Source organism: Lolium perenne, chromosome 4, assembly GCF_019359855.2.
Source record: "Lolium perenne isolate Kyuss_39 chromosome 4, Kyuss_2.0, whole genome shotgun sequence".
NCBI lineage: Eukaryota > Viridiplantae > Streptophyta > Magnoliopsida > Poales > Poaceae > Lolium > Lolium perenne.
Window position 1 is genome coordinate 70,844,454 of NC_067247.2, and position 15,987 is coordinate 70,860,440.

The 15,987-nt window shown below is 45.4% G+C and overlaps 1 protein-coding gene across 1 annotated transcript; it reads left to right on the forward strand.

Annotated features, from left to right (window-relative positions):
• Positions 1–9,257: 9,257 nt before the first annotated feature.
• Positions 9,258–15,280, forward strand: LOC127292931 (E3 ubiquitin protein ligase DRIP2). The gene is made up of 7 exons (XM_051322478.2): positions 9,258–9,599; positions 11,951–12,050; positions 12,591–12,924; positions 13,033–13,736; positions 13,823–13,873; positions 14,261–14,333; positions 14,839–15,280. The coding sequence occupies exons 1-7, from the start codon at positions 9,479–9,481 to the stop codon at positions 15,070–15,072; spliced, it is 1,617 nt and encodes a 538-aa protein (XP_051178438.1). The 5' UTR covers positions 9,258–9,478; the 3' UTR covers positions 15,073–15,280.
• Positions 15,281–15,987: the final 707 nt, after the last annotated feature.

Here is a 15,987-nt window from a genome sequence, read left to right on the forward strand (position 1 = left end):
GATCAATGCCCGAAGATTGCTGGATTTGATGTTTTCGATCGGGCGCACCCATGTTTTTTATCTGACCGTTTGGTTTCACAGGGAGTGCTTCGAAGCTCTTCTAGTTGTTAATATCATGGAGCTCGTTTTCTTTCCATGGTGCTGGCGGAGAAGGTCGTAAAAACCGAGATCGGTGGAAGAGCAATGGTGATCGGATATTGGTGATGAGGTGGAATTGGCTTGGAGCTTTGTGACTTCAAACATCGACCTGTATGTGGAAGTTCAGAGTTCTATCTCTCAGGGTGAAAATCCAATGTCTGGCCTTAATTGGTTGTGCCTGGCAATTTTCTTGTTGAAAGCATTGTTTTGAGAGGTATGACTTTCTTCGGGGTGAAAACCTAAGATCTATGATCAGGTGACGACAGCATTTGGGCACTGTTTCCTTCTTAGAGGTGTCGCTTATGGAGAAGCTGATCTTAGGGTCGTCGGGCTAAGCCCGGACGACGCCGACGGTGGCGGATCTTCGTCTCCCGCATCACATGGGGAGGGGTTGGGGCCTTCTTCCTCCATGGAGGCAGGGCACTTTCGGGAGGTGGATCTCATGACGGCCACGACGGGCACCGACGGCGCTCAGCTCTGAACCTCGACGCCCAGTCTCAGATGGGATCGGCCAGGTACATGGGTTCAAGCAGCCGATGGCTTGGCGGTGGAAGACTTCCTGATGGTGGCGGTGGTGGTCGCCTTTGGCGATCGATTCTAGAGGCGGCATCGATGCAGGGGATGGGCTCATTGGGTGAAAACCCTAGGTTCTTCTCTTTGCCCTCTTCATGATCCCATCTGTCGCTGGTGGAGGGCCGACTGGATGCAGGGCATTGCCCAGGTCTTCCTGGTGTCTCCGTGTTGCTTCAGCTGGCTTGGGATGGTCGGCTGCGTTGGGGCACGACCTGAATAAAGGTGGCGGTCCTAGGGTTGCTCTTGTGCAAAGATGAAGACCTGCCTGAGGCATGTCCTTCTCGATCTGGTCATAGTGTTGAGTTCCAGTAGGCACCACCGGTGAATGTAACAGTGCACATATTGTCTGGAGTTTGTTGGACAGGGTGGTATTCGGTCGTGCGCACTCATGTGTTCATTCCGACCGTTTGGTTTTCGGAGGGAGCGGCGCGAAGCTCTGTTCTTTCTTGCCATACAACGCCATTTTGGCCCTGGGTGAAGTCAGAGGCGGAGAATATCATGATGGCTGGATTTGGAGTACTAGCAATACAGGTCTAAGTCTATGAGCCGGTGAGAAACTTGCTTGGTGTTCTGTGCTTGCAGCAGCAATATGAAAGTGGCGGCGGCAACACATGTCAAGTTTAGAGTCCTGCCTTTTAGGATGAAAATCCAAGGTATGGCCTTAATTGGTTGTGCCTAGCAATGACCTTGTTGAAGGCATTGTTTTGAAAGCGCGGACTATCTTCAGGGTGAAAACCTAATATCTTTGATTGGGCGACGACGGCGCTGGTGCACCGTTCCCTTCTTGGAGGCATCGCTTTTGAAGAGTCTGAAGTTCAGGTGATGTCATGGTGGTGCTTGTATTGTTGTTGTTGGGGTTGGAATGTTGTGGCGGGGCTCTTTTTTCTTAGTTTCTATTTCTTTTTTGGCTGTGTGCATCCATATGGCCATTAGGGTGGTGTGTTGTTGTAGAGGCTGGATGTAATTGGTATCTTCTGATATTAATATATTCCTTTTATATAAAAAAGGAGGTCACGGGAGGGGACAAGGTTGGATGCCGCCTCTCCCTCCTGCCCCCCCCCCCTTCCCCACCACCACCCAAGTGGGCTGGCCGAAGGGCCCTCCAGAAACCTGGGTCACCCCTCTTCTTGGGGTGCATTGGTTCATCTCCTTAGGGGACTTTTAGGGTTCGTTCGGCTGGCCTAGGTGGACCCCTAAGGACCCATGTGGCCATCCTTGAAGGCATGGGGCCTTTTGGCCACCCATGTTTTCGTCTGGGCCTCTAAAAACAAATCTCTTCGTCTGGAATGATTATGAGACCTCTCTCGATGTCTGGAACTCCTAAATTCTCTCAAATAAAATTCGTGGAACAATTTCGAGTAATCATAAAACTATTTTTATCACTTTAGAACATTTAAAAAGTCTCTCTATATTAACATGCAGGCGACACGATGCAAAGGGCAACGCTTAACCCTAGTTTTTATATGGTATCAAAGCCAACTTCTTCCTCAAAACACATCTAACTTCCTTCCCAACCATGGCGTCCTCATCAAGCGCAGTGGTCGGGAATCCTTTCAGTCCAGATGTGTCGGAGAAGCTCACGCCAGAAAACTTCCTGGTATGGAAGGTGGTTGTGCTACTTGCGGTCCGTGGCGTGCGCCTGATCGGCTACCTTGATGGCACAATCGAGGCGCATCCAGAGGAGATCACCATCGAGAAGACATATGGAGCTGGGAAAATGGTGCCGGAGAAGGTGGAAAACCCTGATTTTGTGATGTGTAATGAGAAGGATTAGCAGCTCATGTCCTATCTTCTTGGCTCAATCTCTCAGTGAGGTCCTGGTGCAACTCACAGAGCATCACACTTCGCGTCTACATTGGCAAGATGAAAACAATTGTTGATGAACTGGCCATGGCAGGCAAGAAACTTGACAAAGATAATGTCATCAATGCAGTCTTAAACAGAGACTAGATGCGGAATACAATCCACGTGTGGATGCGATCAATGTCCATCTCCAACAGACTAGGATCTCACTTACTGAGGTCTATTCGATGCTCCTTTCTTCAGAGGCTCGTCTTGCTGCGCAGAGTGAGGACACTGGAAGTGGTGTCTCTGCCAACCTTGCGTGTCGTGGTGGTGGTGGCAACTCGGGTGGTTATCCCGACGACCATGGAGGAGGTCGCGTTGGTGACAATACCTATCGTGGTGGCTTCAGCAACTACGACCGTGGTGGCGGAGGTGGTCGTGATGGCTACCAAGGTGGGTGTGGCGGCTACACTAGTGGTGGCTACAATAATCGGCAACATCAAGGTAACCGTGCTCGCTACATTGTTCCACCCTATCAAATTTGTACCAAGCCTAGACATCCCGCCTACAAATGCTTCAAGAGGTACAATAGATCTTTTGTTACACCCGAGGTACAAGTCAATGCAGCAATGACAGGTTCTCATGGAGTAGACCCCCACTGGTATATTGACACATGCGCAACTGATCATATCTTTGGTGAGCTGGACAAATAGGCCATCTGTGACTGCTACAACGGAAATAAACAAGTCCACATGACAAATGGACTAGGTATGGAAATATAACATATTGGTCATGCATCGTTTCATACTCCTGGTCGTCCTATTTATCTAGCTTAAAAATATTCTGCATGTTCCTCAAGCAACAAAAAGTCTTGTTTCTGCATCAAAACCTGTCTGATAATAATTCCTATGTTGAAATTCACCCTAAATTCTTAGTTGTCAAGGATCAGGACACGATGAGTACCCTTCTGTGCGGCGCGAGTAGGGACGGTCTTTATCCTCTTCATGGATACCCTTCAATCTCTAGACAAGTTCTTAGTGCAAGCACTTCATCTGCTGCTCGATGGCATTCACATCTTGGTCATCCTTTGTCTTCTATAGTTAAACAAATTCTTAGTAGCAATAAAATTCCGTGTTCGGATATACATAATGAGTCAGTTTTTTGATGCATGTCAAAAGGGAAAAAGTCATCAATTACCCTATCGTAAATCTACTAGTGTTTTTAGTGCTCCCTTGGAGCTTATTTTCTCAGATGTTTGGGGCCATACCTATGTTTATTTTGGTCATTATAAGTACTATGTGAGTTTTATTGATGATTTTAGCAAGTTCACCTGGATTTACTTGCTTAAAAATAAGTCTAATGTTTTTCAGAAGTTTCTTGATTTTCAGTAGCAACGTCCTTTTGATAGAAAAATCTTATCGATTCAATCTAAATGGGGTGGTGAATATCAAAACCAGAGCTCTTTCTTTTCTCGTGTTGGGATTGCACATCATGTGTCATGTTCACATACTCACCAACAAAACAGTTCTGCTGATCGCAAGCATCGCCACATAGTAGAAGTTGGTCTTTGTCTTTTAGCGCATGCATCTATTACTCTCAAGTACTGGGATCAAGCTTTCCTTACCGCTGTTTATCTTATTAATCGCTTACCTAGTAAGGTTATCCAACATAATACACCAACTAAACTTTTGTTCCAAACACCACCAGATTAGATTATTCCTTCCTTCGCACTTTTGGTTGTGCGGTTTGGTGAAATCTCCGTCCCTATAACCAGCATAAACTTCAATTTCGCTCCAAAGAGTGTACCTTCCCTTGTTATAGTGGTCTTCATAAGGGTTACAAATTTCTAGAAATCTCTATTGGTCCTCTCTACATTTCTCGTGATGTTACATTTGATGAGTCCATTTTTCCATTTGCTCATCTCAGGACGAATGCTGGTGCTTTGGTCCGTGCTGAACTTCTTCTTTTACCCTCTGTTTTAACTTTTGAGGAATCCTTCCATGTTGGACCAGGAGAATGAATTACGTCATGATCATATGTCTATACCTATTAATTTTTCTGTTGATGATAGTTCACAGGATCCGTCCGTCGCAGGAAATCCGGGCGGTAATCCCGATGCTAATACACATGCGGATTCTCTGGACAAAAGGTCTGTCTTCGTCTCGGGATTGGAGGCTTCGTCCTTCCCGCGTCGTCCCCTACGCGCACCTTGCCTAGCGAACCACATAGCACGCCCTCAACCACGAGTTCCCCCGGGACCAGCCCCACCTCCCGGTCATGCAGAGATAGCGACATCGTTGCATCTCCTGCATGTCCTCTGCCCTTGGTGATCTCGAGAGATCCTCGTCTGACTCACCCGATCGAACGGGATCCTCTGTGTCGTCGTCACGTGTGCCTCCGCCAGCACCTGATCAACATGTCCGTACATGTTCGCAAAGTGGTATATTTCAGAAGAAAGAACTACGTGATGACTTTATTCGATGGGGTAATTTATGTGCTACAGGTGAACCTGAATGTCTTGAAGAAGTCCTTGGCCATGACAAATGGAAAGCAGAAATGGAGGAGGATTTTTCTGCCCTCATGCATAATCAAACATGGCACTTGGTTCTTGGTCCAAATGGCAGCAATATTATTGACTATAAATGGGTCTATAAAGTCAAGCGAAAATCTGATTGTATTATTGATTGATACAATGCTAGGCTTGTTGCTAAAGGGTTCAAGCATCGTTATGACGTTGATTATGAGGATTCTTTCGGTCCTGTGGTAAAACCTACAACAATTTGAATTGTTTTGTCTATAGCCGTGTCGTTATGCGTTAGTTAGATGTGAAGAATGTGTTTCTTATTGGCGTTCTGAAAGAAGTGTATATGAGACAACTTCCCGGATTTGAGCATTCTGTTACTCCTGGATATGTGTGCATACTTGATAAATCTCTCTATGGACTAAAACAAGCCCCTCGAGCATGGTATTCTCGGTTATCTTCCAAGATGTATGCTCTGGTTTTCCTTCATCCAAAGTTGATACTTCCTTATTCTTCTATCGTAAGAATGGCCTTAGAGCATCTCTAGTCACATCGTTTGAGGGATCGCGGACAAGAAATGGAGAAAACTCGTTCCAGTAGCGTCCTCCAAAGCTAAATAGCACCTCATATTGTGTCCGTCGTCCCCGGTAGAGACTATGTGTATATAGTCTCTACCAGGGACGCCGGACACAAAAACAGCGTCCGGATGCATGCATGCACCCCTAGTTCCCACATGTCATTCTATTTTCACACACTTTCTCTCACCTACTTTTCCCACATGGGATGGTCCCCTCTATAAAAATGCATGCTTCCGGAACCTGTTTGATGGACACGGCTAGGAAGGGCCTCTTTTTTATACAGATTTTTGGTATTTTTTTGTCCGGCGCTCCCAAATCATTGTGCCGGACGTTTTTTGAGGGACGCGATTGGAGATGCTCTTACTATTTTTATGTTCATCTATGTTGACGACATCATTGTCACTAGTTCTTCATTGCAAGCTATTGATGCAGTTCTTGCAGATTTGTGCATGGATTTTGCGCTCAAGGATCTTGGCTCTCTTCGTTATTTTTTTGGCACTGAGGTTCAGTTCCTGATGGTATCATATGTTCTCAAGCGTGCTGGCATGGGGGAGTGTAAGGTTGTTACCACTCCGCTTTCCACATCCGAAAATCTACCCCTTTCAGAAGGATACCCTCTTAATGTTGACGATGCTACTCGCTATCGAAAAATAGTTGGTTCTCTTCAGTATGTTACTTTAAGTCGGCCAGATATATCTTTTTGATGTCAACAAGATTTGTTAATTCTTGCATGGACCTACAACTCTACATTGGACAACTGTGAAGCGGATTCTTCGGTATCTAAAGTTTACCATCTCTCTTGGACTAAAGCTTGTTAAATCTGAGTCTACTTTGGTGAGTGCTTTCTCTTATGCAAATTGAGCAGGTTGTTCAGATGACAAGAGGTCTACTGAAGGTTTTGCAATATTTGTTGGTAGTAATGTAGTGTCGTGGAGTGCTCGCAGACAAGCCACAGCGTCCAGGTACAGTATTGGGTTGAATATAAATCTTTGGCAAATGCTACAGCTGAAGTGATTTGGGTACAAACTTTGTTGACTGAGTTGGGAATAGAACTTCCTAAGGCAGTGTCATTGTCATTGTGGTGTGATAATCTTGACGCCACATATAACCCAGTATTTCATGTTAGGACAAAGCATATAGAAGTGGACTATCATTTTGTTCTAGAAAGAGTTGCTAATAAGCAGTTGGATATCAGGTTCATTTTTATAGGTGATCAAGTTGTTGATGGCTTCACCAAACCATTGTCAGTTAGATGGATGGAAGCGTTTTATCGCAATCTCAACTTATATAAATTCAGATTGAGGAAGAGAGTAAAATAGCGTGTTTAAGTTGTACCGTGTTGTAGCTGTGTAATCATGCTAGTTAGGGATTCTCCCCATATGTTAACTTTGAGTAGAGATAAAGGAGAATCCCAACCGCACCAATCTCTGTAATCCGATGGATGTGCTATCTATATTAACATGTAGGTGACTCGAGGCAAAGGGCAAAGTTTAACTCTAGTTTTTATAATGCCGAGCGAAACAAACTTTCCTGCATGTACTTTCCCATGCTACAATTTTCCCTGACAACTTCCTTTTGTCGTGCTAGCGTAGACCCGATAATTATGGGCAAGCCTCGTCATTTGAAGCCGCCACGACCCGAGTATCGTGTTGTACTTATTGCAATAATATTGTAGTGTCATATCTTCAAATACTCCCTCCTTCTACCAAAATGAAAATTTTGAAAACACGAAGCCCACTTCCTTTCCCATATGGATTATTGCTACAACGACTCGAAGGGGTCCGGTTGACGCAGGGATCTGACGTGGTTAGATGGAGTCTAAATGAGAGTGGAAAATTCTCGGTAGATTCAATGTATAAAGCAATAATCCAATCAGATACGCCAGTAATTAATAATAAAAAAATCTGGTCTATGAAGATACCATTGAAAACAAAGATTTTTGCTTGGTATCTTCGTAGGGGGATAATTCTTACTAAGGATAATCTTGTTAAGCGTAATTGGCAAGGTAGTAAAAAGTGTGTATTTTGTCATCAGATGAGACAATTAATCACCTTTTTTTCAACTGTCAATTTGCGAGATCTATATGGTCAATAACCCAAATAGGTTCGACCTTGTATCCTCCTCAGAGTGTTGCCAATTTTTTTGGCAGTTGGCTCAATGGAGTTGATCGTAGGTATAAAACTTTTATTAGGGTGGGGGCGATTGCCATTATTTGGTCGCTTTGGCTATGTAGAAATGACAAGATTTTTAATGATACTAACTCTTCTTGTTTGCAGGTTATCTACCGATCCACCGCTTTGCTCCGTTCGTGGTCCTTGCTTCAGAAGACAGAGAGCCGAGACCTCTTTATGGAGGTTTCTACACGATTGGAGGATGTGGCGAAGGATATTTTTTCCCAACATGGATGGCGGCGTAATCTAAGGATAGAGTCTTAGCTGTCCTTATGTATCGTAGTCCTTCAGTATTGGGTTTTATCTTTCTTGTGTGAGTACTACTATGTCACTTTGTGAGTGTGCGGCTGTGTGCATCTTGTTATGCAGAGGCCGGGTGTGCTACTTTTAAAAGTAATGAAAGCGCCCTTTATCGAAAAAAAAATGTATATGCTTTCGTTATTTATTTTCTTACGAAGTTGTTCATCATCATATTAAATTGGGAGTCCGACTTTCTAATCACGGAGAGCTAGATCTTGCGTGCACTAGACTGCAAAGAGACCTGAAGCGGAGGCACACAACAAGCGAAGCGACGTAGTGTGGACTTTCACCTTGGATTGTCTATCTAACATTAATTGCATTTCCTTTTTATTAACTAAGAGTGCCGACGTGCCGAGCAGCGCGAGAAGGGCTAAAGCGGCGCACAACAAACAAAGCGAGATAGGTAGGCAGCAAGATCATGACGTGTGCTTTTTTATCGCTTCGACTTAATAAGGAGCGATAATGTCGCTAGCCGACATGTGGCTGCATTCTTTGGCATCGATGGTAGGGTATAGGTGCTTGTAAACCCAAATCAAGGAGGTATAGAGTATACCTGGCCATGGGAAGCCTGGCTCGATCGGCCCGGCCCCAAATTCCTGGGCTTGGGCCAGCCCGAGTATGCTCGTGGGCCAGGTCTATGCCAAAGATTTAGGTCCGATGGTTGCGCTGGGCCGGGCCTAGGCTTGAGAAATGTGCCAAATAAGTAAGAGGCGGGGCCGAGGCCCGAAGCCCGATGGGTATTTGTTGTGATGGGCCGGGCTTGGGCCAAAATTCTAGTCCCGACGGTCGAGCCGGGCCAGGCCTAGTTTTTTTGCGTCGGCCTTTGTTAGGCCCAGCCTGAAGCCCAGCCCGGCCCGAACTATGCCCAAGTATAGTATAGAGTGTTCTCAACAAAAAAGAGAGGAGGTATAGAGTTACACCACGAAAGTTATAGGCCCCTCTGCCAGAAGAAAAGGTTAGGAACAACAGTGTTATACAAAAAAATATCGGAAACAATAGAAGAATACTGTTCTTGAATACAAATGGTACGTAGATCGGCAGCATATACATACACCAGAGGGTGTACTCGTACTTAGAAAAGGTACCCCGGAGCTAAAATTCTGGTGGGCCCCGGTCCTAGGCTATGCGCACCCGGCGCCGCCCACACGCAATCGCCACCTCCCCACTATTTATACACAGCCAAATATATCAAATAGACTTTGTTGGTACTTCTCGGTCCCCCCAACCCCGTACCTCGCCGGAGCTCCGCCGCCGCCGCCCCTGCCGCCTTCGCCTTCACCCGCCCGTCAAATGCCCTGCACGCCACGGCTCTGCCTCGCGTATTCGTGATTCTCCCCCGCCCCAGGCCAGACGAGGAGGATCCTCCAAGAGAAGGAGGTGGTGGTCGGCGTTGTTGCCGGCGGCGGGGAGAGATGGAGACGGAGAACGGGGTGGTCCGCGTGCGGCGGGATGCGCTCACCGCCCGCTTGACATGCCCTCTCTGCCAGGACCTCTTTCGGGAGGCCTCCGCCTTCGTCGAGTGCCTCCACACTTGTAAGTTCCTTTCTCTCTCTACCCCGCCGGCCGCCGCCTCTCCGGTTTCGGTTCGTCTTGTCTACGCCCCCCACGCGCTGACGTCCCACGGCCTCCTGCGCCTGCGCCGCTATCGTCGCGTCGCGTGGCTTTGGTTTTGGTGTCGGATTCTGCTCTGTTCGGGTGGCCTGGTGATCAGGTCGGTCCTGGAAGAGCGCCGCCGCCGTTCCTCTCCCGCTGGTCGCGTGCCACCACGTGTGTATGTCCGTGATTCACCGTGCTCTGGGCTCACGCGCTTTCTTTCCTCGTGGCCGTGCCGTTATTCTCGTGGAGGCTCACCGTGCTCTGCCCTGCGCGCGTCTCGTGGTCCGCGTCGGCGGCTGCGATCCCTTCGCTAGGTCGACTCGTGTTCTTGTTGGGGGATCTCTCGGGTTGACTCCGACGGCCATCCATTCTGTCTGCATTGTCGTCTCGTCCCGGAGGCAGGCGTTTGCTATCCCGCACTACTCCGGAGAACTTCCGCGCGGCCGCCGCCGAGCGAGCCGTCTTTTGTTTGCCCAATTGCCCGTGCTCTGGGCTGCGTGCGCTCCGGAGTCGCCATGCCTCCTTCTCTGGAGTTCACAATGCTGCAAAGCTGCAGACTTTCGCCTCTCCGGGTGGTTACCATGTCCCGTCACCGTGCCTGCGGCACATTATAACAGTTTGAGCAGCCGAGAGTTCCTGCCTCGCGCACAGTTTCACTGCAGTGGACGCCGGCGCCATGGATGGCGTTCGTTCCGAGTTTCCTCATAGTTCAGAAAAAAAAAAGACACGAACTTGTAATAATCTGGCAGTTTAGAAGCTCACTGTTCTAGCTCGGTTTGTAGCTTAGGCGATCTACATGACCAGAGTGTGATATCTTCTGCCACCTGCCAAAGGAGCTGCCTTCTCCCAACCTGCTTATTTTTAAAGAACCGGACATTTCTCATTTTCCATAGATTAAGCAGCCCTGCTGGAAAACAAATTGCCCAAGCTTCTGCTGTGATCCCCCTGAATGTTTGTTTGGACAGTTTTGACAAATTGGGTAGTCGAGTTGGACTCGTTTGTTCATTTGCAATCCTCCATTTGTCCCATATCCAGTGTGAGTGTTTGCAGTGTAGTGCAATATGGTCGATTGATTCAGTTCCTGGGCATAGATGACAGCCAACATCGATACACCATTTTTTTTTTTTTGAGAAACACAGTACAACGTAGACACTCATATACACGCGCATACACTCACCCCTATGAACGCACACATGCACACCCTACCCCTATGGGCTGTTTGGTCGTCCGTGAAATGCCAACAAAGGAAGAACTTGTGTCTGTGAGGCACTGTCTGCGTCCAAACCATTGATGTGGTAGTCATCTGACACCGTGATCACAGAGCAGCTTGTAGTATTTTCCGAGCTTTTGATGCTGGGAGAAAAAGTTGCAAAGCGTTGGCACTTATTGCAGGATGTTGGGAACTGGGGGTTGTTAAGGCATTCTAGTAGCTTGCGGTGTGTCTGGTAATGGTGGCGGAGAGCTTGTATATGGTGGCATTCTGCGCTGGCTGTGATCAGAAATGTTGTGTCCTCGACACTTCTGGTTAGCAGAATGGGAATTCAGTGGCGTGCTCTCTGCTTCCTTCTAGTTAGTGTTTAGAGAGACAGTGGTGATCTGTAATTCTGTACTGTGAAAGTATTTCAATTCTCTGTGTTTTGGTTATAGCGTGGAAACCGGGCTTCACATTCTTGAATATAATTTATGTATCTCATGATTTAGAGGCCGGGAGGGTGATCGCTCTATTATGTAAAAGTACATTTCTTGACCGTAAGCCTGGCACTGCTTTGCACCGTAAGTACAGTGATATTGTCGTCTTGGCTAAGCGCTCAATCTTTTATTTGCTTGATGAACTTGTGGGTATCCAGGCGTCCTCCCAAATATTTATTTGCTACCCGTCTCCAACTTTCCAGATACATCCATGCTTGAAGTTTTCTTGCCCGCCATGATACTTTGCAACATGAAACAACTCCCAATTTTCAGTATAGTGTGGAAATCCGGGCTTCACATTCTTGAATAAAATTTGTGTATCTCATGGTGTAGAGGCCGGGAGGGTGATCGCTCTATTATGTAAATCACATTTCTTGATCGTAAGCCTGGCACTTGTTCTGCATCATAAGTACAGTGATATTATCAGTCTTGGCTGCACGCTCAATATTTGTTTCAAGTATTTTTTTTTCCAGACAAATGCGTGCTCAATCTTGATGCAGTCAAGCCTCTCTATTGCATTTTCAGTTCTTTCAAATCTCTGTATCAAACTAGCATGCTTGTTTCTAGAATTCCTCTCGTGACCATCCTTTTGTACGCAGTTTGCCGGGAGTGCATTATGAAGAAAATAGATGATGAAGAGATCGCCTCCTGCCCAGTATGCCACATTGATCTTGGTATCGCTCCTGAAGAGAAACTGAGGTAAGTAATGTTTAATATCAAGGTTTATCCGTATAACATTGTTTTTTCAACTTGTCAATTCTCTTTTCTTTCAGGTTACTGCATTTGAAATGTGTATGTACATTTCAGTAGAGCATCGTACTTACACACAACATTTTCACAGTTACAGCAGACTTACTCATTTTCGACCCTTATCTAACATAAAAATGTACTACTAAACATTGTTTGTCAAGGACAACTGGACAAGAGTCTCTGTACTGTTAAAGTAGCTCTATGCATTTAAATCGAAAATAGTTTCTTGTGGTTATTAGTTGAGAGTATACTACTACAAATTCTACTGTGTAAATCTAAGTTGCAATAGCCCTCAGGGCGCCTCGTGCTAACTGCCTGCTACATTGTTATCTTGTATAATAGCATTGGCTAAAATATGCACTTAATTGTCTTGTAAAGTAAAAGTTTAGTGTTCCAGCCATTTATTTGTTTTCATTTTTTTCGTGTGATATCGACTCAAGTACTCAACTATATGCTGCTACCTGACATGATTAGTTTCCTTCTTTGAAGGCCTGATCACAATATTCAGAGTATCAGGAACAAGGTGTTTCCACACAAGACAGAAGTTGATGCTTCTAAGGTTCCAAATATTACATCGCCAGCAAAGAGAAAAGAGAGGTCCCTTTCTTCCTTGGTAGTTGAAACCCCGAAGATAGCAACACAGACTAGTCTGACAGGACATAGGACCAAAGCTGTAAGAAGGACAACAACCTCCCATATCACTTCTCTCATTACAAATGGAACCATGAAATTACTAAATAATTCCGAAGGCCGCAATCAGAAGACTGAGAAAACCTCAGCACCACAGTCTAGCAAGATGACAACATCTGCAAATAAAACGCAGGTACTATTCAAGAACTATCAGATATGTGCACATAGTTTTTTTTTTGCAAGTTTGATACCAATTATCTTAATATTTGTTTATGTTAACTACACATTCTATCCCAAACAGATTAATGCAGATGTTATAGCCTCAAACCAGCCATCTTCTGAAGTTGGAGAGAATCGTGAGACAATTGACAATGAAGAACTTCAGAAACCCTTACACAGTTTGGTCACGGAAAGTGGGAAGAGATCGCTTAGATTAAGTCTTAAAAGAAAGTACGCTGCCGCCAAGGAGGACAAAATGAAAAGCACAAAGGGTGAAATCTCAATAAGGAAAAATGTCGCAGCAGATAAAGTGGCTATTACTGGAATAAGGGTGGGTAAGCACCCAAACAAGTTAAAACTTGTAGACGAAAACAAAGGCAATTCTTCAGAATCTGTATCAACCAATGATAAAAGAACCACAGAGGATAGTCTGAGGAAAATTACAGAAGCAGACTTGCAGGGAAAACCCTTGAACAGTTGTATTGAGGCAAGCAGGAATACATCGCTTGGATCAGGTTCTAAGAGCCATGGCGCTACCGCCAAGGAGGACAAAATTAAGAGCACAAATGGTAAACTCTCCATAAGGAAAGATGACATGGTAGAAAAACTGGCTATTGCTGAACTAAGCCTGAGTGAGCATTCCAATAAAACAACCACGGAGGATAATCTGAGGAAAAGCCCAGAAGCAGACCCACGGCAGGAACCGGTTGGTTCTACAATCACTGGTTCTTTGCATGATGGAGTAACTACCCCAGTCTGGTTTTCACTAGTCTCTTCACCGAGCCAGTAAGATTAGAGTTTATTCAATAGTTATACCTATTCTGATGGACCAAATATTTATTTCCTCACATCAAAATTTAACTGTGTTGCAGGGTACAAGATAAACTGCTGCCTCAGATACCAAATATGTACTTGAGAATTAAGTGAGTTTCCCTTTAATCTTGCAGTTTCTTTGACTTCTAGAATACTAGAGGCTTCTCAGACTTAGCATCCTCTTATTTGTAGCCTATATTTCAGGAAATACTTACCCAGCTTTATATGGATTGTTGTATCTGTTATGTTTTCTACTAGTAGCACCTGTGTATAAGCAAGTGTTTTTTTTTAAAAAAAATGTACCAAGGGGAAGTATGTAGAAAAACAGTGTTCTCGGGAATTTTATCAGCAATGGAGAAGATGTTTCATTTGAAAATCCTGTGTTGTTTGTTTAGTCTTCCCTACCAGCAATTCAGTTTTTCCCGATCTAATAACATGTAACTAGATTGCAAGAATTTAATATATTATGTTCAATATGATTTTTCTACTTGTTTCAGAGATAGGAGTATGCAGATCTCCTCCGTCCTGACTTACATTACAAAGAAACTTGAGCTAGCAAGTGATGATAAGGTGAGCTATTTATATGTCCTTGTAATTTCATTTTGACTGCTTTCACTGTCCCCGGCGTTTTCCACTAAAGAAACCACCAGGCTGCATTTGTAGATTTTGATGGTTACATATGATTTATGTGCATCATTTGTTAGTCTTTTGTGGAGGTGCTTGCTTTGAAGTATCAGATCATCTACCAATCCGAATACAGTTACCTGCTAGACTGGAGTTTGCTGCGTTTGGAGATTTGTTTTCATAAATACTGAAGGGGCCACTGTCCCCCACCAATTCCTGATAAAGAAACCACTAGGCTGCATTTGTAGATTTGGATGGTGACATAAGAACTATTTGCATCATTGTTCTGTTGCAAAGCTCCTAAAGAAAACACCACTGAACCATTGCAACGCAATGATCCATCCTATCATATCTTCCGGTTAGCTTGTGTGCGTGCCGATAAAGTATGTATATACATGCACAATGCTGAATCTGCTATTTCTCCTGATCCTGTACCTCTCTGCATGTGCAGCTGGAGATCCTATGCAATGAATGGCCAATCTGCCCCTCGACAACGCTACACCGCCTACGCGAACAGTGGTTGAGCCGCAAGCCAAAGCAGGAGGTCCGGGCGGCGGTGGGCGGCCCGGCCAAGGAGTTTGTCATGGAGCTGCGCTACCGCCGGCGGCCGGCGGCCGTATCTCTGTGCTGCATGATGAAGACAAACTCCGTGACAACCTCCCTCCCATGCTACTGCAGCACCTAGGTTGCAGGAGAAGAGAAACATTTTGCTGCTAGCTCCAATAATCGTTTACCAGCCAGTCAGCCTAGTAATAGTTGCATAGATATATTTGACCTTTACAATTTTGTGGGCCGAATGGGCCGTGTAAAGAGCGGTCGAAAGAAAGAGGTTAGGCGTAGCATTAGATTTGTTAGAGGCATCAAAAGAAGATGGAAGATTTATACCTTGGCTCCCAGAATATGCACTTCACATTTCCGACGAGAATTTACAGACCAGCTCAATTTTCTTAAATTGTTTCGTGTGTGTTTATGTGTGCTCTTACGGAGTAATTCTGTTTCTTTCCTGACGTCGTTCGTGCAGGTTTCGCATTATGTTGAATACTGGTATAGCTGAAATCTGAGTGAGATTGCCTGTGCCGTAGATACTTTTTGGTGTAAAATCTTGAATACCCCTCACCTAGACACCTTCTGCGTCCTGGCTACTATAGTGTGGTAAGGCCTGCAGAGCATAATAACCAGGATCCATACAAAGAGAATATCTTAGAATAGATTCTGCCAATAGCTTGTAGAATTATTTTTGTGAAAAAAAAGTACATGAAGAATGAGCGCTTTGGTCACGAAGTAGGGTTGTTAAGGGTCTTTGGTAGGCTTGGCCGATTTTCTGCTCCATGGGGGCAGACTCTGCGGGTATTAGCCCATCTGAAACGTGCTCTGAGCTAAAATGTAGACTTTGGACTGCATATATCGACTAGAGATATCGGGGTATCGTTCCCTAGAGGCCAACCTTTCCGAAGGGAAGATGGGCCAGCGACAGCGTGATCTCGCGTGGTCAGCCAAGCGAGCGCAGCTTACGTCCGTGCCTACTCGCGCAAAACTCTCCCGCGCGTACTCGCCTCGTGCTCCACATGTACTCGCTCCGTGCGCGTTGCTAACACTCCCG

Coding starts and splice junctions, on each gene's coding strand:
- LOC127292931 (XM_051322478.2), top strand. CDS start 9,479: ATGGAGACGGAGAACGGGGTGGTCCGCGTGCGGCGGGATGCGCTCACC. Junction 9,600..11,950: donor CGTCGAGTGCCTCCACACTT/GTAAGTTCCTTT, acceptor TTTTGTACGCAG/TTTGCCGGGAGTGCATTATG. Junction 12,051..12,590: donor GCTCCTGAAGAGAAACTGAG/GTAAGTAATGTT, acceptor CCTTCTTTGAAG/GCCTGATCACAATATTCAGA.